Source organism: Leiobunum rupestre, chromosome 2 (assembly GCF_980474605.1).
Source record: "Leiobunum rupestre chromosome 2, qqLeiRupe1.1.hap1, whole genome shotgun sequence".
Lineage (NCBI taxonomy): Eukaryota > Metazoa > Arthropoda > Arachnida > Opiliones > Sclerosomatidae > Leiobunum > Leiobunum rupestre.
Window position 1 is genome coordinate 69435632 of NC_143385.1, and position 26321 is coordinate 69461952.

Sequence of the window (26321 nt, forward strand, 5' to 3'; positions counted from 1 at the left end):
GACATGTTACTTACAAAAAGGAATCTACAAAAGCTAAAGAGCAAATTTTGGGATATAACATTTAATTTCGATAATTGCCAAACATCTGCAGAATTTCACGATCGCTTGTGGCCTCAGTGTCTTGAAGCTGGAAAAGTAAGAAATCTTTATATATTATTGTTTTAGATTAAGAAGGTTGTTAAATAATTAAGATGATGGGACTTGAAATTTTAATCAATTACGTTACTGAATAAATAAATTGCTCCACGATATAAATATTATGAATTTTAAACATTTCCCTTTACGGCCACTTTAAGAAACAACCTATATAAGCAGGAAATGAATGAATTGTAGTATAAATTTCATGTAAGAAATACTGCAGGTTTTGAATTGCTCTGACTGAGCATTTTTTTTTTCAGAAACTGCAAGAGATAGAGTTGCGAAATTTTCAGGGTATTATTTCTAGTGTGAGAACGTTTAAATCCTAAATTTAAGAAAAATCGGAAATAATTTCGGTCTTTTGTAAAAAAATATTTTTTCGCCGGTAGGTGCTAGAAAAAACGTTTCAATGAGAAAGTTGTAGAGTACTGTCAAAAGTGTTCAAAGAAATTGGTTTCATTGATATGAACACATTTTCACGAAGATATGAGCTGATGAAAAAACAAGCTGTCCATAGGGGCCAATAGCCTTCGCCTGAAAGATTTAATTGAAGATTTTATTCGAATACACATAATAATTTGACAAGTGAGGTTCTATGATACCTCCGTTTGACGCGATACATGTTTGGCCACGATGAAGCATGATTTGAAACGAGCGTCTTATCATATCAGGAATGACAAGTTCCAAGGCTGCAATGATTCGGTGACGCAAATCTTCAACGTTCCCAACGGGCGTCACGTAAACTTGTGCTTTGATGAACCCCCACAAGAAAATGTTCATCGGAGTAGGGTCTGGAGACCTCACAGGCCATCGAACGCCAAGGGAACTCGTTGTTAAGATGCTCCACTACACATCTAGGTACGTGGGGTGGTACGCCGTCATGTTGGTACCACATCTGCTTGTAAACTTCCAGCGGAATATCTTCTAAATCATCTTGTATTTCGTTCTGCAAAAGCGCCAAGTAGCGTTGTCCATTAAGACGAGTTAGAGGGAAAAATGGGTCAATAACTCGATCCTCGAGCAAACCCACCCAAACATTCAGTCGGAGTTGTTGTTGATGATGGTGAGGAAAACCCCAGTGAGGATTTTCATCACACCACCTTTGGGTGTTATAATGGTTGAAAGGTCCATCTCTTCCAAAGGAATACTCGTCGGTCAAAAGCATTTGATTGATGAAATTTCGGTTCTCATCATACATAGTTATTAGCCAATTGCAGAAATCAAATCTACGTTCCATATCTCCTTCGTGCAGATCTTGGTGGAGGGTCACTCGATACGGATGTCCGTTGTAATTGTGAAGAGTGGTCCAGACGTAGTTAGTCGATAATCCAAAATCGTCGCTGGCACCTCTGAAGCTAGTTCGAGGATGTGTAACAAAAAAGGCTAGAACAGTGTCTTCTATGTTGATATTTTGACAGCCTGATCCATGAAATCTGGGAAAGACGTTTCCTTAAGTCTGAAAGTCATGAACAGCTCCAAGAACGGTGTTGTGGCTTAGTCTTCTATCTGGTTATCGAACGGTGAACAATTCACTAAGCCTTTGCGCGTTAAGATTGGCTTCGCCATAAAATAACTTGACCATAAAAGCACGCTGATTAGACTCAATAAACGTTAGAAAATGGTTGAAAACAAAAATATTTCACATTAAATACTAATTGAAAACTTGTTATTTGTATGTAGTTGGCCTACTGATACGTTTTTAGGCCTACTCTAGGACTAAATTGGCTTTTTGGTAAATTACATGTACTTTTTTGGAATTTAATCTTTGAACGTGATTTCTTTCATTAATGAACATAAATGGGAAAGATATTGGCCCCTATGGACAGATTTTTTTCATCAGCTCATATCTTCATGAAAAAGTGTTCTTTTCCAATGAAACCAGTTTCTTTGAACATTTTCGACAGCACTCTACAACTTTCTCATATAAACGTTTTTTCTAGCACCTACAGGTGAAAAAATATGTTTAACCAAAACCCTAAATTATTTCCGATTTTTCTGAAATTTAGGATTTAAAGCGATATCACACTAGAAATAATACCCTGGAAATTTCGATACTCTATCTCGTGCAGTTTCTTTAAAACAATTACCCAAGACGGAGTGGATAGCGCTTTCGACTCGAAGCAAGAGGAGCCGGGTTCGATCTCAACTTGTGGCACTGAGTGAAAACTAGGAACTACTCCTTCTGCGTTGAGTTTGCAAGTTCTCTCCCCACTGGTTAAAGGGGTTTTCCCCCAAGTTCTTCCGTTTCCCCTTCCCATAAAAACGTGTTGAGGTTAAGGGTAATAGTTAGTGTAGGGAGCTGTTGGCTCGCGTGGCATGAAGGGCTTTCCACCACCCACCTACGCATTGTAACCCGGCCACCTGTTTAAAGGCATTATAAATCGCTAGATGACTCGGGCCTATAAGGTGGTGCCTTGGGTATTAGCCTAGCTTATTATTATTATAAAAAAAATATCCAACTGGAATCACCTTCTTCAAAAGACTGTTTTTAAAATCAAAAAACATATTCCTGAATCATTTACGTCACGCGACAACAAAAGGAGAAAACTAACACGTGACAAAAAGGGGTGGGGGACTACAAAAGCTGAAAAGGACTGTCATAAAAGGGGGAAGTCGCAATAAGTTTGATGAACAATTAAAGGGGGGAGAAAAACGACGAAAGAAAAACGAGAGGCGAGGAAACCAACATCAAATGCTTGCGAACAAACCCCTACCCGACAACCAAAAAACCGTCCCCGTTCGAAAAAGACGACAATCGAGCAATGTCGAACGCGGGCGGGAAAAACACGAAGTCGGGATGACCGCAAAAAACACAACAATACCCATTAAAAAACGAACCACCCTAGTTAAAAACTAATTTTATGTTTAACCCCGACGGAAACTCTGTGGCTAAAATGAAAATGAGGCGGTTTTCTTCAGTGCGGCGGCCTTTCGTGGGGAGATTAGTTGTTTTCATGACGCGGATGGAAACTTCATTGATGTTGTGAACGTGATTGAAATGTTCGGTGACCTGGCTCTTTGCTGGCGTCTTTCTAATGTCGTTGAGATGCTCCCTGAACCTGTCGGCGAGCCGCCTTTCAGTCTCACCGATGTAGAGCATCGAGCAGACTTTACAGCTAAGAGCGTAAACGAGATTGGACGTCGCGTCGTGCAGGTGAAAGACCCTTTGATCTGGAAATCCCGCTTCAGACACACGCACCAGTAGATCACCAGACACAAAAGTGCAAGTGTTACACCGCGGGCGATTGCACTTTTGGGTACCCTCGTAAGTCGCGCTGGCCTCATGTCCCGGCAAGGAGCTAGAAACAAGGATAGATCGCGCGTTAATATCACGGCGGTAACCAAATCAAGGCGGATTCCTGAAAATATGGCTTGTGTCTGGGTCCATCTGTAAAAGGTGATAGTTTTTCCGAATAACAGTTTCGATTCGATGAATTTGCGGATGATACGTCAAGACGGCAGAAGGCCTCTCAGTGGTGGGCTTCTTGGGGTGAACGGCAAGAGCATCATCGCGTGTAACCGCAGAGGCCTTGGTAAGAGCAAGCTGTAGAACCTTGGTAGAGTAACCTCTTGCCGAAAAACAATCGCGCATTTCGATGGCCTTGTTGTTGAAGTCCTTATCTGAAGAGCAAATTCTGCGTAAGCGAAGAAACTTTTTTTAGGGGGTATTGTTGTGTTTTTTTGTGGTCATCCCAACTTCGTGTTTTTCCCGCCCACGTTCGATATTGCTCGGTTGTCGTCTTTTTCGAACGAGGACGGTTTTTTGGTTGTCGGGTAGGGGTTTAATCGCAAGCATTTTATGTTTGGTCCCCTCGCCTCTGGTTTTTCTTTGGTCGTTTTTTCCCCTTTAATTGTGCATCAAACTTTTTGCGAATATTCCCCTTTTATGACAGTGTGTCAGAATTTATAGCCCGGTGTACCTAGTAACAGAGACCATACCACCGGAGGCCTATCATAATAGTGCCCTACGCCAGCGTCCCCCTAGCCCGGACAGGTGACAAATCCAGCATGGGTAGCAGAACCCTACTACTTTGACGCAAGCCACTCAACCCAGCAGAAGGTGCAGCAATGGGTGGACCAATCCCCACTTCGCACACCGCAGTGGGATTAAGAATGGATGCTATAGCAACTCGAGTCAAACCCTTTGGAAAGAGCTCCTAAAGGGGAACGACGAGCACACAGTAGTCCAAGTAACCCGGCACAGCTGGCACCGGAGATCCCGGTGTGGTTCGAAAAGGCCGGGAAACAGGACCGCCGTGCCCGCATATGGAGGCCCGCCGCCCCACAGCAGGCTACCTAATCCGCCGAGGCGACCAGTTTGCCTGGACCCTCTCCGTTAGCCTGAACCGAAGTTCAGTATCCAGCCCAAACCTGACCGAAGTCGGAGGTGGAGATAGGACCATTTGATCAGAGCTAACATCTCCCAGTGCGCTACCGCCCTTATGGGTTACAAGAGCCGGACCCCGACTCCCCGGTAAAGCCACCAGTTATTGCACACTCTAACCCATTTTAGGCCCCCCTTTTATGACATGGTGTCAAAATTTATAGCCCGGTGTACCGGTAACAAAAAACCACACCACCGGAGGCCTATCATCAGAATGCCCTACGCCAGCGTCCACAAGCCCGGACAGATGACAAAACCAGCATGGGTAGCAGAACCCTACTACTGATGGTCGCACCCTCGACGCAAGCCGCTCAACCCAGCAGAAGGTGCAACAATGGGACGACCAGCCCGCCACTTCGCACACAGCAGTGGGATAGAGAACAGATGCTCTAGCAACTCCGGCCGACACCCCACCTACAGAGGCAGGGAGCCAAGCCCTTTGGAGAGAGCGCCTAAAGGGGAACGGCAGGCACACTGCAGCCCGCATAACCCGGCACAGCTGGCACCGGAGATCCCGGTGTGATCCAAAAGGCCGGGAGATGGGTCCGCCGCGCCCTCATACGGAGGCCCGCAGCCCCACAGCAAGCAACCCAATCCGCCGAGGCGGCCGGTTTGCCCGGCCCCTCTCCATTAGCCTGGGCCGAAGCCCAGTATCCAGCCCACACCTGACCGAAGTCGGAGGTAGGAGATAGGACCCTTTGGACGGAGCTAACATCTCCCAGTGCGCCCCCTTTTATGACAGTCCTTTTTAGCTTTTGTAGTCCACCCCCTTTTGTCGCGTGTTTGTTTTCTCCTTTTGTTGTCGCGTGTTAACGTCTAGCGCCTCGCGTCTTTAATATTTTGAAAACATTTCAAATTGTGGGTTAGTCTTAATTAAGTATTTCGCCTTGAAGGCCTATCGGCGGAAGTTCCGCATATTTTCCCCCACTTCTTGGTCTCTTGTTCGCGTTTTTACTCCTCACTCTCTAGACCATTGGTGGTTCTCGTGTTTTTGCTTTGGCTGTTTTATAATATTCAGCACATAGTTATAATTATTTTTAATGAAATAGTGTTGTGGTATTCATCTGAATTGTTCCCTTTCTTCTTCAATGTGCAACATATTTCTTTTGTCAATTCTGAAGTCAGCAAATAAAGGTTGGTACCGGTATTTTTTCTAATTTGATCAAGGCACGAGAAAATATGTTGCGACTTCAAAACATTTTTGTAGTGTAAAGCATATTAAAAATTAATTAAAAGACCAATTTGTAACTCCAGTAATAATTCTAACTGTTCTAAGCCTGAACAACCTTTAACTTCTAGAAATTTTCTTTTTATTTAGGATTTCTTTGTGTTAGGAGACGCGAATCCCGTAAAGAGTCTCCTACCATTTGATGGTTGACTAAAATTTATTATTTTTTTATTTTAATTACAGCATGGGGTCCGAATGTTTTCAGAGATTTCGCCTATGTTTTGTCATCCTGCTACGAAGTTGAAAGTGCCGATGTTCCCAATTTATTAGAAGTATGTTTCGCATTACCGTCCATATAAGAATGTGATCTTTTTATGAGTTTGTAATACAATTAATATTTCGTTTTCTAGAAATTGTCTGAAACCATCTCAAAATGCACGAGTGCAACGTCTTTTAACGAAATGAAAACCGATGTAAGACTTAAATGCTTTTTATTTCTACATTTAATCTTCTACATTATCTGTTAAATGAATTGGTGTAACAGAATATTTATCCCATTAACAATTTATTGTTGCTCCGGGTACTCGCATAACTGACACTATTGGGGTAAGCGAGATAGTAACTTTTACTTGGCTCAAAAATCTTAGGGATGTGTTTCGGCTTAGCTACTAAGGAAATAAAACCATTCATTGAGAATTGCCATAGGTAAAATTTAATAGATGACTCCAGAAATGTATGTCATTAAACAAAACAATAAATGGCGCGAAGGCCTTGAAAATGTTATACACTCAAATACATAACAAATTAACCCGTAGGGTTAATGCCAGAGGCATATAAAAATGGTAACTTTACCAAAATACTAAAATAGAATAATTATTAAAACAACACTTACAATGTTCTACGCCCGAAGGCCATCAAAGTTTTTGGGAGCCGTATTATCGGCTTATAACCCGATTGCACACCGCTAACCATAGTTTGTGGCTAACGCGGAAGTAGCGACGAATCGCCATTATGAGTTAAAATTATACTCTAGGGAAATTAAGGCAGCGTCCAACGAGGTAGCCCGTAGAGATGGAGGATCGCTGGCTCCGGTTATCGCGGACCGCGCATAGTTAGAGTTGGCGTGGAGGAACCGCTCCCAAGAAGCACCGGTGAACATTTCTAGTTTTCGTTCTGTTTCTCTAAATCACTGATTTCTGATTCTAATCAAAAGGGGGCAGTGACCTATTTCATCCGGGTTTGATATAGTGTCACTTGGACCCAATAATCTCTCGGCATCCATATTTGAATTGCCCAATAGGCCAAGGTTTGATGTGCCAAGTCTAATTACCAAGCGGCACTTAGTCTTGATTACCCCCAGGGTCAGAGGTCGGAACACTTTCGCTGGAAGTCGGTAAGGCCCGCACACCTCGAGCATGATCCAAGGTCAAAGACCATAAATAAAAATAAATAACCACTTTAATTTTTACACATTCAATTTTTAAAAGTAATATAACAAAAAAATACTTTAACATGAAATCTAATCATCGATACCGATGCACACATTACTGGTTTTATGGCAACTCTCAATTCTTGGAATAAGAGTTCGAAATGAATAATGAAACTAAGGAACTTTATGGGACTAACATTTGGCAACGGGCGGCTTATGACAATGCCTCAAAAGAAAATAACAGGGGAAGGACTATCGGACCAAGGACAAAGACGGGGTCGGGGAATAGAGACTATGCGCACTAGTCTTCTAAACCAATTTAGGGACGACTCTGCTACAGCGCCTGGGGGCACCATCGCAGAACTCCAACTGAGAATAAACAATTGTCAAAGCGAACGGCCAGCATTCAAACTCAGGAAAGATATTTTTAACGAAACTTAAGGGGGGAGAAGCGAAAGAGGGATAATTGTTACTGAGAAAACTTAACGAAAGAGCAATATATTCCAAAACTTAATATTTGGCATTACATCGGTTCTTGGTTAATTCGTGTGATATGAGATGTGATAATTAAAAGGTTTTTAACCATATTTTTCAATGTTAATTGGAAAGTTAAGGAAATTAAAACGATGAACAGAAAATTGGCAGATTAATATTATGTGCTAATTTTAGGCTTACTGATTTCCGGTCATGTAATTACCAAAGCCCAGCCCACTCAAATACATATTAACCGAAAGCAACTCGTGCTTTAAATCTAAGAATTACATTATCCTGCCTAGTTAAGACTTAAGTTTATATTTGTATTCTATTTTATACGGGCTCATATGGTTAATCTGCTGAATAGATTGTTTTTGAAAAAGTTTAGAGAAAAATATGACTTTTTCTAATTAAAGAGTTCATTTATTCGATCTACACCTATACTGACAAAAAAGTAATAGCATAACGTTTTACACAATGGAAATGCAAGATTATACTATACCTTTAGCCAGCATTCCACGCTAAAATCCTACAAGTTAGGGAAAACACTTGAGATATAACTTTTAACTTCCATCAAATTCAGCTTCAAGTCAAAACACGGATTATAGAAATTGAAACTGAAATATTGAGTCAACACATTTTGCTATCATTATAGCAACAGCCAATTCCTATTAATCATTTAAAAAAATTTATTTAGGATGCTTTGAATTGGTTAAATACGACAGGAAGTGAAGCTGGTGTGGCCTTTAAGAAATTTCTTCAATTACACGGACACAGATGTTACAAAGAGGTATACCAATTAAATCAAAATCCGCTTTTTGAACCTAGTTTCATTACGAATGGCGTCAATTTTATTTACAGTTTGATATTTATTCGAAGACTTGGGGTGCTGATCCTCTACCTTTGGTTAAAAATCTTCAGGTATAATAAATCTGTGATTGTTTAGAGTATTTGAGAAAACTGATGGATATTTTATTAGGCTATGTCGAAATGTGAAGGTGGCAAAAAGGAGTCTAAGAAAGAGGTTCTATCACTGAGAGAAACTATTCGAAACCTCGCCATTCCTTTAGATTGGAAAAAGAAGTATTCCGTTTATTTCAACGCCAATTTTTTTAATTTAGGCCTATGCCTTAATTATAGGTCGAGAGCTATATTTAACAATATGAACACTGGAATTCAACCTGTGAAATAAATTTAAACAAAAACTTCTTCTTTAAACGTACTCTGAAATGGTGTATATATATATCTCTATATTTACATTTTATATAGAGAGGTAGATATTTATTATTTAAAGAAAGATATATATAGATAGATATAGATAGAGATAGAGAGACAGTACTGTTATATATAAATACAGGGTGGTTTTTTTTTGCTCGAAAAAGTGATTTTGTTTTCTTGTGTTGAAATTTGCACTGTAAATTATACGTGCCGGGGGACACTTTCTAATAAAATTGCATCTAAATCGAAAAATATTTTCACGTGTTTTGAAAATTTAAATTTTAACCGCTAGGTGCTATAAGAAAATTGACATGGGGCAAATTGTAGAGCGTCACCGAAAACGTACAATTAGCGTTGGCGCGAAAAAATAGACGTCTTTTTCGCTGACAAAATACGACTCTAAAAGTGACAAGTTGGGCAATTTTAATGCAATTTGGCTTGCAGCTAAACTCGAATTTGGGAAATTTTACATAGGCATAAGTACGAGATGGATACCCTCAACTACGGCTGAATTTTTGCAACTGGCTGCTAAATTCTGTGCACGACTACCCACAATTTCTCCGCAACATGCTATTCTCGGATGAATCCTCGTTTGCAAGAGATGGCCCTTACAATCACCAAAATAATCATATTTCAGAAGACACAAATCCACACTGGGGATATGAACACCGTCACCAATTTCAATATGGGCGCTTGAATGTTTGGATTGGTCGTGTTGGAAACCGGTTAATTGGTCCAGTATTCTTACCGCAAAATCTAATTGGCCAGAGTTATTTAGATTTCTTGAGAAATGAGCTAGAACAACAACTTGACGAACTGTCGTTGGCGCAACGAGCAAGACTGTGATTTCAGCAAGACGGTGCCCCGCCTCATTACCACAGAGACGCGAGAGATTACCCAAACAACGAATTTTTACAACGATGGAATGGGAGAAACGGTCCCGTACACTGCCCAGCAAGGTCACCCTATCTGACTCCGTTGGATTTATTTCTTTGGGGCTTCGTCGAGGACAAGGTGTACGCCACTCCGGTTGAGACCCTTGAAGAGCTGCGTCAACGAATTGTAAGCGCTTGCCGGGAAGTAACCCCGGAAAGGATTCAAGCCGCCTTCGACATTATGATTGTTCGCGCCCAAGCCTTCATCACAGCCGAAGGTGGTATTTTCGAAACGTACTTATACATTTTGTTTGTAGGTAGATAAATAAAATGTCTCTTTGTTTTTAAAAAAATTCGGAATTTTCATCCTACGAAATTAAATCGTGTAATACCTTCTTCGCCATTGGCTCCTCGATTTTTCAGCGGTGTTTATTGCATTAAACACCAGATTAACAAATTTCTGACTTTCATAAAGTTACACTACTCTCCCAATGGAATTCAGAAAAAGTTATTTTAGCTTGTCCAACCTGTCACTTTTTCAAGTCGTATTTTTTCAGTGAAAAAGACGTCTATTTTTTTCGCGCCAACGCTATTTGTACGTTTTCGGTGACGCTCTACAATTTTCTCATTGACAATTTTCTTATAGCTCCTAGAGGTTAAAATTTAAATTTTCAAAAAACGTTAAAATATTTTTAGATTTAGATGCAATTTTGAGAGAAAGTGTCTCCCGGCACGTATAATGTACAGTTAAAATTTCAATTTTCTAGAAAATACAAGTGTTTAAAAACAATCACTTTTTCGAGGAAAAAACACCCTGTATATATATATATATATATATAGAAAGATATATATATATAAATATATATATATATATATATATATAGTATAGATAGATATATAGATATATATTTATAAGTATAGATAGATAGATATATAGATATATATTTATAAGTATAGATAGATAGATATATAGATATATATTTATAAGTATAGATAGATAGATATATAGATATATTTGTATACATATAGATATATATAGATACGGGGAAATATGCCTAAAGCTGAGGTTTCTGGTATTTCTCGGGGAAATATACCTATAGCTGGAGTGCCCGGTATTTCCGGGGGAAGTATGACTATATTTGGGGTGCCCGAAGTTTCCCGGGTAAATATGCCTACTTTCTTAAAAAGGTTGGGTCAAATGGTTCACAAAATGGGTAAAATTTTGCCCAAATTGGGCAAAAATATTACCCAAATGTGGGTCAATCTAAAATTACGCCAAATGTTTGGGTAATATAATATTAACCCCAAAACATGGGTTCTATTCAAAATAGATCCAATTTTAAGGTTTAATTTTTAATTCAACCCGAATATCTTGGTAGTTTAAAATTCCCAATAGTTGATTTTATAAAATAAAAAGTGGTCTTGCCCAGCTTGTTAAAATGTTGCTCTTACGTCAGAAGACACAGCTTTTTTGGGATATTTTGCACGCGCGCTAAAAAAAACAATATTCCTCACGACTGTAGCGCGCGCTAGTAGGCTTGTGAAAGTAAGAGACTGTGACGTAAGAGCAACTTTTAAACCAGAATGCCACGTTAGTTTATAAAAAGAACTATTATAAGGGTTGATTGAAAATGTCGCCCTATTAAGAGAGCCAAATATATATTTGACCCAAAGAACTGAATTACTTCATCAGAAATTTGATATATATTCACTCGTGAAGGTACTTATTCTACCATTCCCACTATTGCTAACCATTATACATCCAGGGTGCCCTATATGTGAGCATTGCATTTAATTTTACAGCGAAGTTATTCACCTTGTATTGCATGACGTTCGCTATACAGCAGACAGCTTTTAGGCTCGAGCTTCTTTTTGAAACTCCAACGTTACGAAATATATATCCAAATTTCAGTCAGAGATTCAAACCGCAGACCGTTTCTCAATTCGAGGCTATCAGCACTGTGTAGGAACTCCGTCTTTACTCGGAAGAAGCAGCCGATACCATTAAACTAATATACAGCCAGGGCCTCATAAATGTGAGCAATCCATTGCAATTTATAGTGAAGTTGTTCACCTATTATTGCATGGCTGTCGCTATACAACAGACAACTCTTATGCTCGGGTTTCCGTTTGAAAATCTAACTGGGCCTATATTAAAAGTCAAAATTTCAGCCAGAGATTCCAAAAGTAGACCCGTTCGCCCTTTTCTCTGAAATAAATTTTGACATGGGATATAATTTTTAACGTTGGATTTTCAAACGGAAGCCCTAGCATAATTGTTGTCTGCTGTATAGCGACGGCCATGCAATAATAGGTGAATAACCTCACTATAAATTGCAATGGACTGCTCACATATGGGGCACCTTGGATTTATATTAGTTTACTGATATTGGCAGCTTCATCCTCGTAAAGACGGAATTCCTACACGAGTGCTGATTAGCCCCAATGGGTGAGACCGATCTGGTTTGAGTCACTGTCTGAAATTTTAACTTTTGTTACCAACCATACCTTCAAAAAAATACCAAATATGGTATTCCGCTCATTGACGCTCTAACGATCTCGCTCACCCCGCCATGAACCTTCATGGGCTAGTGAATGTTTCAGCGTTCACGTAGGAATTGCTCAGTGGGGCTTCCTCACTGACAATTGTTAGTGAAACACGTGCGCTAATCTTGGGAGATTTTCAAAAAAGCAAGCATTGTCAACTTTTGCTCGCCTCTGATGTACCATGCGAACTTAACAAACGTGTTTTATACTACCAATTATAAAAGTCAACGTTACGTCAATTTTAAGTAGGACACTTTAAATATTGGCTTTGATTAATAATTAACGGAACTACTATTAAAGAAGATTAATAGTACTTCTTGCTTTAACAAAGCAACCAGTTAAAAGACCCAAATCTTAGGCTTTTTAAGAGCTATGGCTTATTAAAACAGTCTGGAAAGCTGCTGGTGAAGAGGTGGAAACTTGTCAACAGCCTAGATTTAGGCAAATTAAATATAAAAATAAACAATTTATAAGTCTGATATAATTCTAAACGCAATCTTAAGTATGATAAATTAATTTACCTTTAACCAAATTCTTTCCAACGTTTGTCGCTAGTTTGTGAGGTGGGAAACGAATATTCGAAAAAGTGGGAAATAACTTTTTTTTAACAGAAAGTAAAAAAGACGAACAAATTTATTTTACTACATTGTCGGCAGGAAATAACACAAGTTGGGCTGGCGCTATAATCCATAAATAACCCAAAAGCCTTGGTGAAACCCAGCTACCCAAAAAAGTTGTAATAACCCGAATTGGGTCACAAGTGACTCAAAATTGATCAAAAAATATTTTACCCAACCATTTTTAGAAAGTGTAGCTGGTATTTAGGGTATTTCCCGGGGAAATACGTCTTTAGTTGGAGTGACCAGTATTTCCCGAGAAAAAAATGTCTATATATATAGTTAGCGTGACCGGTATTTTCCTCGGAAGTATACCTATAGCTGGGGTTTCTAGTATTTTCCGGGGAAATATGTCTTTAGCTTGGATTTCTGGTATTTCCCGTGGAAAAATATCTATAGCTAGATTGCCCGGTATTTCGCGGGACAATATGCCTATAGCTGGATTACCGGTATTTCCAAATGTGTGATCAACCTAAGTTGAAACCTGTATATTCCTAGAGCGCACAAACATTGATACAAACACTCATCTTTAAATATTAGAAAACATAAACCTTTCTATAAAGTCATTTCGCTCGCTGAACTTGTTATACCGTATCGTTACGAGATACGTAGGAGTTCAGTTCAGTTTTTAATGTTAGATCTTTATATAAAGGCGACTCGTCGAACTTTAATTCATGTCTTGTTCTACTTGTTAAAATGTTCCACGCGTTCTTTAATATTTTAGCGTAAAAGGCTCCCGCATTTTTTTTACTTCGGGGAGCACCCACAAAATCGCTCGAGCCCATTTACGCTAAAATATCAACTTTTTAACAAGTTGAATGAGACATATATAGCTAGCGTTTATAGCGGATATATCTAATTACTAAATTAATTTAATTAAATAAATTTGTTTTGCCGAGTGTAACCGTCGAAAACCACAGTCAGGGTACCATGAGATAATATACCAAATGTGGTCGACCTATGTTGAAAACCGTTTATTTTTATAGCGGACATAAACAGCGCGTTTTTAATTGCTCTAACTGGGCATTTTTTTCAGTAACTAAATACTAAATTTCAGAAGTAATTTCGCGTTTTTGTAAAAATTATTTTTTCACCGGTAGCTGCAAAAAAAATGGTTTCAATGAGAAAGTTTTAGAGTGCTGCGAAAATTTTCATTAAATTGGTTAAATTAAAAGAAAACTTTTCCAAGAAGTTATGAAAGAAATATCTGAAAGATTTAATTGAACATTTTATTTGAATAAACATAAGAATTTTACAAGTTAGGTTTGGGCACGATGAAGCATGTTTTGAAACAAGCGTCTGATCAGATCAGGAGTGACAAGTGTTAATTCCCTTTTCTTTATATTTTCAGATTGTTCGCTTTCATTGCGATTCCTTTATGCCGGAGAGCTGTCGGACTCCGAGAACAATCGAAGGTACTTTCGTTTGATCGGTCCCTTTTTAAACAAATCCAATATAGGTCTACACTGAATCACTACCGTTATTGTCGTATATACGTTAAGTAATTAACGAACAGTGTGCAACTATCAATCTGAAATCTAACCGGGTAGTAAACATGTAGCTCCGACCTTGATCAATATTTAACGTTAATTTAAAAAAACTGTTTATCTAGAAAATATAATATTAATTTTTAGTCTTTGACGATAAAAATTATGAATAAACTGAGGATGGCTTACTGCCAAATGGGTGACCTGATGGTCAACGAAGGGAGACTGCCAGACCGTGAGCTCATCTTCTTTTTCACCGTCGATGAACTGGACGAGCTACTTAAGACCAGATCTCCAGCTTTAATACAAAAGTAAGCTTCAGTTTTTATCAACAAATTGTTCATTAAAATGGATGGTTATTAGAAATCATATCCGGCAAGGCTGCAATGACTATCAAGGGGATTTTATTGAAGGGCCTACTATCTATTTGCGGGAGTGACGGGAAATGATGCTGCTATCGCCTTGAAAAATTTTATTCTTTCACGCGTTACTTATAAAATGTTTTTAGTCCGCTTATAGAGAGTTCATTGGTCAATAAAACTTTATCTGTCCGCGTACAAACCAAAGCTGGTCTTTCATGTGCTCTACCCCTTGTGTGTAAACATTTTTACCTCTCCGAGGGGACAAAGTCCCCTAGGAGAAGTTTTGTTATACAATCACCGTGTCTGTGGGTCTGTCTGTCAGGCCTGCGAACGCGTTCGCATTTTCGGGGCAAAGGGTAATCACTGCGTACGCAGTTTCTCGAAGGGTTGGCAAAACCACTGTGTGACGGTCAGCGTTGACGGATTGATTTGTGGTTGGGTTTGGTTTCTTTGGTCTTTTTTCGTCAACGCTCACCGTCGCGACACTTTTAATTGGATATTTCGTTATTGTAATGTTTATGTGCAGGTTGTGAATGTTGAGTTCGTGTTATGACGGTTGTGGGTGTTGAGTTTGTTGTATCTGTGTTATGATGATTTTAGATGTTGAGTCTGTTGTGTTTCTATGGGCGTTTTCTCTCCAACTTCTTCTGAATGACTTGGGGACGGACCGAGTGCTGAGTGTTATGCAACCTCTCAAAGTCCAATGGCAGGGTTTCCACCAATTGTACACGGTATTCGTCTTAGTAACAACTTGCGATTTTTGGTCGCCGGCCGGGAATCGAACCCAGGTCTGCCTCTTGCAAGAGATGTACTCTAACCACTCAGCCACCAACGCTTGTTAATTAACGGTGTTTTTCGAAAAAACAGCTTTGGCGAATGTCCTTTACAAAGTTATAACGTTTGGTACTATAATTTATTCTACATCATATTAAATATTTATAAATTAAATTAATCTTATATTTAATTAAATATTTATAAATTATATTAATCTTATATTTCATTAAATATTTATAAATTATATTAATCTTATATTTAATTAAATATTTATAAATTATATTAATCTTATATTTAATTAAATATTTATAGATTATATTAATCTTATATTTAATTAAATATTTATAGATTATATTAATCTTATATTTAATTAAATATTTATAGATTATATTAATCTTATATTTAATTAAATATTTATAGATTATATTAATCTTATATTTAATTAAATATTTATAGATTATATTAATCTTATATTTAATTAAATATTTATAGATTATATTAATCTTATATTTAATTAAATATTTATAGATTATATTAATCTTATATTTAATTAAATATCTTAGTTTTTTAATGTAAAATTTGATCGTGATCAGGAATTGAACTCGGGACGCATTGTAACAATGCGGATAGTTCACCGCCGAGCCATTGACTTCCTTAGGGAAAATATTAAAGTAAAGGAACAATTATGATAAGGCGGGTTTTTTTACTAAACGGATTAATACAATATCTGTATATATTGTTTATTGAACTTTGTTTGTTTATTCTTTGGTACGGTTTTTGGTTTTGTTTTAAATTTTTGTTAAATTATTAACAAAATTTCGTTAAAACACAAAAATTAGTTCATTGTTACCTTTTAATAACGCTTAGAAAAAGGATAATTATTCAAAACTCCCGCGGAAACTATATCAAAGTAATAATATAGCGCCACCGTGTGGAGAACTATCAATCAAACCGGATAAAAAATATAATCTCTTCAATTTTTCGAACTTTAAATAGTCAAATTTCGACGGGTCAAAAAAAACACAAAATAAACGTATATAAGGCCGTTGCCGTCAACATAGAAGATTTAGTCTTTCTAAGTTCTTGGCTGTCAGACGAACTACTACAGGACGGGGTCCTGGTGTCGGTCAAAAGTTATGAGGTAACTTTCCGGTTTTAATTAGTATGTTCGGTCTTCGGTCAAGAAATTGTGTTTCGCGTTTGGAACGTGAGTGAATGGACTTAAGTGTATGAACAGTGCGTGTTTAAGACTGAAAGTGTCAAAGTAATTGTGAACTCAAGGCAGCTGTAAGATAAAATTGATTATTATTATTTTTTGAATTGGAATAACCTAATTATACTATTGAAATTGTCAACTCAACCTGTGAGGCTTATTAGGTAGATTGGAAGTAATTAGTAGCGAACAGCTCTCAGCTGTTAATTAAGACAGAGTTTATAGTTAGGTAGTTTGAATTAAGTTAAAATTACGCAGTATAATTTATGATATTTACTTAAGTGTAAGTGTGTTTAGTTTATTTTTCAATCACGATGAACTAAGACAAATCTAGTCTTAGACACTTGAGTACCAGTTCTATGCAATAACATAGAAGGGATATATATTGTTGGGTTATTGATGAAAGTTAAATCTAGAACGTTCCATAGACTGTTCTGAATAAAAATAAACATTTATAATTTTGCATAATTCTGGTTGCCATTTTATTTTCTAATCACTCGCCCACAACATTACAGTTCTGGCAATCCCGAAACAATTAAATTTTCGATATAACGGCGACGGGAAATTATTCTTGTAAATTTATCGCGCGGCCTTAGGGAAAATTCTTTTAACAAAATTTCGATAACTATCGTTTAATTAAAATCGGCCCGATTCCGTTTAAATTATAAAACAAAAAGCGAACGGTCGTTATAATACCCTCTGTAGATATTTATTTCATTAAAATTTGCTTCGTATTATATTCAACTGATAAACTTGTACTGTAAAAAGGGTTTAATTTAATTGATCATTGTTATAGTACGTCTAACTCACTGTTGTAACTTTTAACTTATGATATTCTGAATAAATTAAAATTGGTCGTTTCGTCTCAATTATTTTAATTATAATTAAAATTTTATACCGGGCGGGATAGAACTGGGATAACATTTATAACAAATAACTCTAAATTGCGGAGATATATCTTTAAGGGTTATCTCGAGAAATTAATACCACTAGGGACAATTCTTCTGAGGAGAGGTATATTTTGGCTGGCCAACTTGTTGATTTTAATTTCATATTTTTATTAATTTTTAGGGCGTTTAGAAGAAAGGCGTTGTTTCCGACAATGGATGCAATTAAATTTCCAGAAATTAGCCGAGGTTATCCAGTCCCCGTAAGAACTATTTTAATTTTATTTGTCATTTTTAATTTAAGGGTTAGAATTAACAGAATTAAAAAATTCCGATAGATTAATTTGTAACGATTTAATCTGCAAAATATAATTATTCTTTGATTTTTCAATTATAAATATTTAGATTAATTACGCAAAGAGAGTCTCCTCTGTAGGATCATTAATTATGAGAGGTAAAGAAAGTTCATTTTTCGTTTTGTCCAATGTTTCAGATAATCTCGAAAGACTGTTACGCGGGGGGTAAAAACGAATTTAACAAATGTTCAAAATTCTTTAACTAAGACCAACATATAATGTATAACACCGGAAGTTAAAATTCTATAAGAAAAGACTCAACATTTTCTTTGGGGTTTTAATTGTGAAAATTTTTAAGTCGGTTACAGTACTTTTATAAAATATAATACTTATATTTCAATATTTGCGTGTTTAACCATAGTGAGCGCTATCTGAAACTGATCCATTAAAATCGATATAATCAGTTGATCCTTAAAGGGAAGAATTGAATTTGGGTATATAAAAATTAATTTACTGATTTTCAATTTTATTTAGTGCAAGATACTGTTTATTAGTGCAGCCACTCGTGTTACCTCAATTCTGGAAAATAAAGAAAACTGTAGTGATTTCTTTATTACAATGGTTTCCTTTCTCAGCCCGAAATCGAGTTAACAGGAAAATAATGTTATTTTATTAAAAGGATATTGTTTTAAATGTTTTAGTTGATAATCTACTGGGGCTGGTGTGTTTATCAAACCAAACAAACCAAACACTAATTCAGCCGTATCAAGGAGTTCTCACCGAACTTACAATAGAATTTCTCGTGCGAAACTGCTGCATAAATAACAGATGCATTCTTCAATCTAAATGAAAATGTAAAATGATTTTGGTTTTACAGGAACCCCAGTCAGTACCGGAATAGCGGAAGGATTTGCGAGAGTCGCCACATCAGTTGAAGAAGCTTCGCATTTAGAGGTTCTATTCAATATTACTCATGCAATATTAACGTTTTATTTATTCTTTTGAAGATGATCAAATAATAAAATTAAAAAAACCCATAAGGCACCCATCCCTTCCTTTTCAATTAAGATTAATCATTTTCCTAACATTTCAGAGTGGCGAGATTCTGATTGCGCACAGCACTGATATAGGATGGAGTCCTTTCTTTCCAATGCTTGGTGGCGTGGCCACGGAGTTGGGAGGATTAGTGTCCCATGGTAAGACTGACCCAATATACGAATCCTAATTCACTAATTTCTTCTATTGTGATCCACTACAAAATTGGTGATTGTTTGTATGCCAAATATTAAGGGATCAATTTTGAAAAAAATTTATTTGATAAAGTAATATTAATAATCTGAATTACAATGTGATCGTATTAAGGGTATAGCTCGATTGGTAAAATTTTAAATGAAAATGTTATCAATCATTTTGATAAAGGATATTTCAAAAGAGAAGTAATTACATGTGCATTTCAAAGCAAAACCTTTCATTTAGGAGCCGTAGTCGCCAGGGAGTATGGTCTACCGTGTGTTGTCGGAGTACACGGAGTGACAATTCAATTCAAAACAGGTATAATAATATTATTAATAATAATTTATTTATTCATATCCACATCAGATTGTACAAAAATAGCGTAACGGCCCAAGTCGATAATCCACTTTTTAACCCGGGTGAGTAAAGTAATACACAACTGAGTATGTATATAATAAGCAAAGAACATTTAATGATCAATAAAACCAGGATTTAAATATCTGATTTATAACACTTACGATTCTTGATTTTGATTTTTGATTCGAAATAATAAAGCTGGCCACCCCCTTGTAACATTTTTTAAAGTGAATGCTCAAGGTACCACCCTAGGCCCAAGTCCTCTAGCGACTTTTATTGCAATTAGTTTAAAGATATAGTGGCAAGTTGACTTGATTGATTAGACACTAAGGTACTTGATATTTTTCTAGTTAATTGAACGACGGGCTTTCTGAAAATGTAACTCATTTAACGGAATATAATCGTTAAGTAAATTTTCAATCAAATTTAAATTTACGCCCAGCGCCCCGCAGGGGCTGTTATTTGAAACAGGTTTTGTCTCGCGCGTTATTGTTAACCGCACCCTGTTGATAGACTCAGTATTTTGTTGACTTTTCTAGAGTATTTGGTAGCCCCTATCCTACCGCTATTACTAAATCGAAGGAAATTGATATTTGTTTCTTCACAAAACGTGTTCTTTCTACAATTGCGAAATACTGTTGGTTGTTATGAAATTTATCGACTTCTTATAATTTATCTTCTTGATCACGGCAATTTCAACACCTTACCTACATGTAAGAACTTAGAAACTAGAGCTAAATGACTCGATAACATAAAGAGATCAATACAAATATTGTGAAATGCTTGATGCTAGGTTATACAGCTCCCACGAAACAATTTGTGCCTTCATGGATGGTATTTCCCTACAACACTGACTTTCGTCACGTGTTATCATTGGGCGAAAAATTCCATAAAACTATCTTTTATTTGGGTTTTAAATGTCGTTCCGTGTTATAAAATTGCTATACTCACCAGTCAGCGTGGCCTTGTCAATCGTCAGCTGCGGCTTCATTCGGCATATCAACATCTCCCACTGGCGCCACAGCTTAAAATTGATATAGTAACACACTAAGTTCATTTTCATTACCAAGGTCGTCTTCGTCTACTTCTGAATCGCTTTTTTAATCTTCGTCTTTAACATCTGAACCATCCGATTCATCTCCAGATAAATCCTTATAAAATATGTCATCTTCACTTTAAGTCATTTTTCTAACCATTGGTCTTCCCACATGTCCGCCTCGGAAGCATCTAAAGTTTTGTTGTAACCTAAAGCTCTCTGTAGTACAGGTTTTCTGACGTCATCAAAGTCACCAAAAGTCAAACCCAAAATTTATTTATTATAATTATTCCAAATTAACCACGATACTAAAATCAATGAAAAATGAAATTCGGGTATTTGAAACGTTTCTGCGATGTTTTTTTACTAAAATTAAGGTTGCAACGAATAACTTGCAACTATCTCTTTAATTCGGGTGGCCGGGTAAATTGCGTAGGAGGTTGTTAGCAAGTCCTTCGTGGAACGCGAAAAAACAGCTACCTATACTTACTATAACCGTTTACCTCTACAAGTTTTTATGGAATGGGGAAACGGATGCAGTTGGGGAAAACCAGTGAAGAGAAAACTCTACGTAGGATAAGTTAATCTCAGATTTCAGCCATTGCCACAAGCAGGGATCGAACCGCCTCCTCTTGCTGTGAGGTGAAACTGCGACCCAAACACCTTTTTTCAAGGCATTCAAAGACGCTAACTGACACCGGCCTATTATAAGATGGTGGTTTAGGAATTCGCCTAGATGATGATTAATAATAATAATAATAATAATTATAATAATAATTATAATAATAATAATAATAATAATAATCAGCTAGGGAAAAACCCAAGGCACCACCTTTGGCCTAACAAGGAGACATACCGTAGTGTAACCCACCTATTCTGTTTAAACTCGGGGGGTTGGTAGACCTTTATGAAACTTGAAAAATCCTTAAGGGAATTTATTCAATGGGCAACCGTTTTGCCATGGCAACGAAAAATGTTTTTGACAACAACAAATGGAAATTTTCCCATTGAAAATAACATGGGATTCTGACCGATTCCTAGGAATCCCCCCCCCCCCCTGTGAAAAATTTGAACTAACTTCAAAATTTCGAAAATGCCAAAAATAGAAAAAAAGCTAAAAATGGACAAAAAAAAACATCAAAATTGATCCACATTTGATAAATTTGTGGTCAAAATCCCATGTTATTTTCAATGGGAAAATTTAATATTTTGCGTTGTCAAAAACATTTTTCGTTGCCATGGCAAAACGGTTGCCAATTGAATAAATTCCCTTTAGGATTTTTCATGATACACGAAGGTCTACCAATCCCCCGAGTTTGAACAAAATCGGTGGGTTACACTTCGGGATGTCTCCTTGTAAGTCATAAAGCGACTTTTATAGCCATTAATTCAGGTGGCCGGGTTACAATGCGTAGGAGGTTGGTGAAAAGTCCTTCACGCAACGGGACCCAACAGCTCCCTTCACTAACTATTACCGTTAATCTCCACAAGTTTTTATGGGAGGGGAAACCGACGAACTCGGGGCCAAACCCTTTAAACAAGTGGGAGACAAAACTTGCAAACTTAACGCAGAGGGAGATGTTTATAACATTTGCAATCTGAAAACAATTTTTCTTTTCGTAATTTTAACGTTTTTTTTAATATTTATTGTTTTGCAGGTGACCGCGTCCTTTTAAATGGAAACAAGGGCACATTGGAAAGAATAAATCATTGATATTTTCAACAACTGTTGTACAAAAAATGTTAAAACGTATATTAAAATTCGATTTATTTTAATAAATTTCCGTTATTTTCGTAACTTTAACTTTCGAAATTTAGCTTTTTACTTTTAAGAGTAAAACCGAACTGGGTCATTGCATTTGTATTTATCAAGTCATGCCGCCATGGGTTGGTGGATCTTATTACAATTAGGCGCACTTGTATTTACAAGGAAATCTAACCATTTTAAAGGTCAGAATTGAAAAAGCCTCAATGGAAATGAAAATATCTTAACCGCTTCTCAAGTCTTTCTTTTGAAGGTTTCTCACGATGCGAGGAATTTGATTGTGTATCAGGCTATTTGGTTATCGTGGTATTGACCGCCCATATTTAATATCTTAATTGCTGGAGGCCCCATACTATGGCACGAGATAATAGTTAGTTAGAAGGCGCATCCTTTAATTGATATTAGATTGGTGTCCGCTTAATCAAATTTTGAAACGGCACTCTATGTATAAGAATTCGATCTTTTCAATGGAAATCGTGATTTTGCGGTACATATGCTAAAAAACAGTTTACGTCCAACGAATTTACATTAATTATCTGATTTCTCTGTTTGACATCAATCGATTTATATTGTTTTTTTCATATTCGTAATTTAAGAGGAAACATGATTTAACCTTAGTTATTTAAGTAACTACACTTCTACACAATCAATTCAGTAAGGGCTGTTTTTTAAAGGGCCAAATCACCGCTCTGGAAAATTAGCTGTTTTTTCGACCGAACCATAGACATTATCATAAGTGGTATTACTCTAAATACCCAAGACGCGCTGTTCTCTGGGACGTGTTCTCCTCCTTTTCGTGACGTCAGCACGTGAGGTGGTTCAGGAGGCCGTTGCGAGCGCGAAAAATCCTCGAGAGAATCGAAGAAAGAAATATTTGAATTCTATTTCTGCTAGTGGCGTCCACTAGTGTGCCAAACGGGAATTAACGGGGCGGAGGGTTAGGCCGTTTCTCTTGTATAGGAGGTTTTGGGGGAAAGAATATTCAAATCAAACCCCTCTCCGCGAATCGAGCCGAGCCTCGGGAATCGAGGGGAAACTCGAGAGACATTCGTTTTTAGTCCGGCGCGCGCCATCTATTGGCGGTGACGGACTTATGCTTTGATAGTAAAAACGGAGAAAAAACGTATTACCTGAAACCATTGTCAAAGCTACAAAGTGGCTCTAGCTAGCCTTGAATCTCTCCCAAGTTATTAAGAGAAGCCGGTACATTCCATTCGGCTTGGGGTGAAAATTAGATTACCTGAAACCATTGTCAGAGGTACAACGCGGCCGTTAGCTATATGAGAATGTCTACGAGGTTATGAAAGAAGTAAGCACATTCCTTTCGTCTCGAAAACTACATTCGAGTTCTGTCCTTGTTCTGTGGTACGTTAATTTCAATAATATTTATAATAAATAATTATAATTAATAATTCTTTTTACAGGTATATTAGATCTGCAAACCTCAACTAATTTGGTAAATATTAGAATATCTGATATAAATTAGAATGACTAATTTGTCCAAGGTGCCATAAGCCTATCTAATCATAGGCTTATGGTGGTGCTTAATGAGTTTGTATTAAATGAACTGGACCGTTTCGACCTACCAGGTATGTATATGAAATGCATCTAATCTAAATCTAAAATATAGTATTGTTGTACATTGTACAACAGCATATGTATGTAACTGTACGTTTGTACACGTATCAAATGGGAATCTGAAATTTTGTATTAAGATACATGGTACAATAGCGTACGTATGCAACTAAGTTTGTACAGTATCTAATGGAAATCTAAAATTTAGTTTTGAGATACATACGTATTCTGTTGTAAAATGTAACTGTACGTTTGTACACGTATCAAATGGGAATCTGAAATTTTGTATTAAGATACATGGTACAATAGCGTACGTATGTAACTAAGTTTGTACAGTATCTAATGGAAATCTAAAATTTAGTTTTGAGATACATACGTATTCTGTTGTAAAATGTAACTGTACATTTTTAGTGTACATAATGGAAATCTGAAATTTAGTATTGAGATACATTCTACAACAGCGTACGTATGTACGGTATCTAATGGAAATCTGAATTTTAGTAAATTGAGATACATTATACAACAGCATACGTATGTAACTAAAATTGTTTTTCAGCATACGTAACATATTTTGTAGCAGTTTACGTAACATATTTTGCAGCAGTATATGTAACATATTTTGCAGCAATAACATTTGCAGCCGTAACATTTGGCAGCAGTGTACCTACTCATTGAACAGCCATATATGTATTTGTACATTTTACATTGTATAACCGTGTAAATATAATGCATTATACAGCATGTGTATTTTACAGAAATGTTATTTAATGTTTTATTTATGTACATCTACATCTATCTAAGGTTGTATATTTAACATGGAAATCTAGGTGATATGCAAAATGTTTTTCAGGTTTAAAATATGAAATTTATGTTATGAATACTATCAAAACTATTCTTATGAGTTCATGATTTCATTTAAGAGTAGGGTTTGATAATTGTTGAATCATCATAAGTAACATAATAAACATAGGTATGACACTATTCTACAAATTATAATTTTATTAATGATAGTCTGTTTGCCCAAGGCAATATAAATCATAACATTGCGTAGCAATATTTACGTAATTTATAAATCATATTTTATCGATGTAATAGTTATAGTGTATTTTGCCGCCCACTAATTTTTCATTCGAAAATTCTTTTGAAAAATCGACGCGTGAGCCTGCTCGGGTACGTGTTTCACTCGAGTAAATACCATTAGCAGTTTAAAGAGATGAATACTTCTCTCGTAAAGGATATATTGTATAATTCTGATACTAGAAATGAAAGGTAGCTATTTGGTAGTGAAAATCAGAATTTTTTCATCCCTCAACCTAGATTAGTCCAGTGTTGCCAAGTTTTGAAAGTAAGATTTACCTCTCAGAACGCAAAAATTTCCCTTTTTGGGTCAAAAATTCCCTCAACAACCACAACCCCCTTACATTCGTGAAAACTCCACGGAAAACAGGCACAATATTTCGGGAGCGACCAAATATTTAACTTTTTTAATGAAATTATAAAAATATTTAAAAAAATTACATATATGTGACTAAACTTATTAAATAAAAGACGATAAAAAGGAGGCTTAAGCTGTATAATTGTGCTTTGAGAGCCGCAATGCCGGAGCAGGGACCTTCAGATTTGACCTTGAGGGGGTACAAAAACCGGAATCTACTGCGCATGACGAGACTATCGCATGGTGCCTTCACGTTTTCTATCTCGTCTCTATTCCCCTCAAAATTCCCGCAAAATATGAGTATTTAGAGAGAAATTCCCTTTTCCCCTCCCCGATAATTTAACGACGAAAGTAGAAGGAAAGTAAGGGTCTGACGCCGATCGCGGGGTCGGGGTCGGGTTTGGGATCGGGGTCCGGGATTTAAGGGGTGAAATGGGGGTAAAATCATCGAAAAGTCAATGTATTTATGATATTTCTCGCGACGATTTGTTTTCTCATATATCAACATATTATGTCCAGGCCAACTTGTTTATTTATCTACGCTTATCTCGAAAGACACTTGAACGTATATCTTATCACGTTTTATCGTACGGAATAAGTTGAAATGATGTAAAATTTGATAACCTAGACGGCGCGCGCGGATTACCCGGGGGACGCGGTTAATTTGAATTTAAGTGTTTTGACGTAATGGAATATTCGTTGTTAAAGTAGAATGGAAATATTTTTTAAACTTCATTTTAATATCATTGTAGTACGCTTGGCACTTGAACCTATCTCACGAGTATTTCACTGGGTGAGAGATAACGTGCGCGTGCGTGGATAACCCGGGGCGTGGTTTTCGCGGCGCGGTTAATTTAAATGAAAACACGGATTTAAGTGTTTTGACGTCATGGAATATTCGTTGTTAAAATGACGTAGAATGGAAATATTTTTAAACTTCATTTTAATATTATTAGCACGTAAGTTTTAAATTTGATTATCATATTTTTATACCTATATTTACATATTGAAATTGTTACGCATACATGGTTCCCATTTAATATTGGGATAT

The 26321-nt window shown here is 36.8% G+C and overlaps 2 protein-coding genes across 2 annotated transcripts in view; both read left to right on the forward strand.

Moving 5' to 3' along the window:
* LOC149958888 (uncharacterized) overlaps nucleotides 1-975 on the forward strand; it is a 31503-nt gene extending 30528 nt beyond the window's left edge. Inside the window, exons 18-19 of the mRNA XM_090167271.1 lie at nucleotides 1-135; nucleotides 778-975. Coding sequence (XP_090023397.1) covers nucleotides 1-135; nucleotides 778-975 — 333 coding nt within the window. The remainder of the gene's footprint in view (nucleotides 136-777) is intronic.
* On the forward strand, nucleotides 24-22239 carry LOC149958889 (uncharacterized). The gene is made up of 15 exons (XM_090165080.1): nucleotides 24-135; nucleotides 5572-5656; nucleotides 5934-6022; nucleotides 6101-6163; nucleotides 8291-8383; nucleotides 8455-8514; nucleotides 8573-8676; nucleotides 14202-14265; nucleotides 14485-14648; nucleotides 17758-17836; nucleotides 17979-18027; nucleotides 18747-18823; nucleotides 18963-19065; nucleotides 19346-19420; nucleotides 22154-22239. The coding sequence occupies exons 2-15, from the start codon at nucleotides 5611-5613 to the stop codon at nucleotides 22207-22209; spliced, it is 1122 nt and encodes a 373-aa protein (XP_090021206.1). The 5' UTR covers nucleotides 24-135; nucleotides 5572-5610; the 3' UTR covers nucleotides 22210-22239.
* The last annotated feature ends 4082 nt before the right edge of the window (nucleotides 22240-26321 follow it).

What these genes read in the sequence shown, in the direction of transcription:
- LOC149958889 (XM_090165080.1), top strand. Translation starts at nt 5,611, where the DNA reads ATGTGCAACATATTTCTTTTGTCAATTCTGAAGTCAGCAAATAAAG. An exon ending in CTTTGGTTAAAAATCTTCAG is followed by an intron (nt 8,515 to 8,572) that starts GTATAATAAATC and finishes ATATTTTATTAG; the next exon opens with GCTATGTCGAAATGTGAAGG. An exon ending in GACAATTCAATTCAAAACAG is followed by an intron (nt 19,421 to 22,153) that starts GTATAATAATAT and finishes ATTGTTTTGCAG; the next exon opens with GTGACCGCGTCCTTTTAAAT.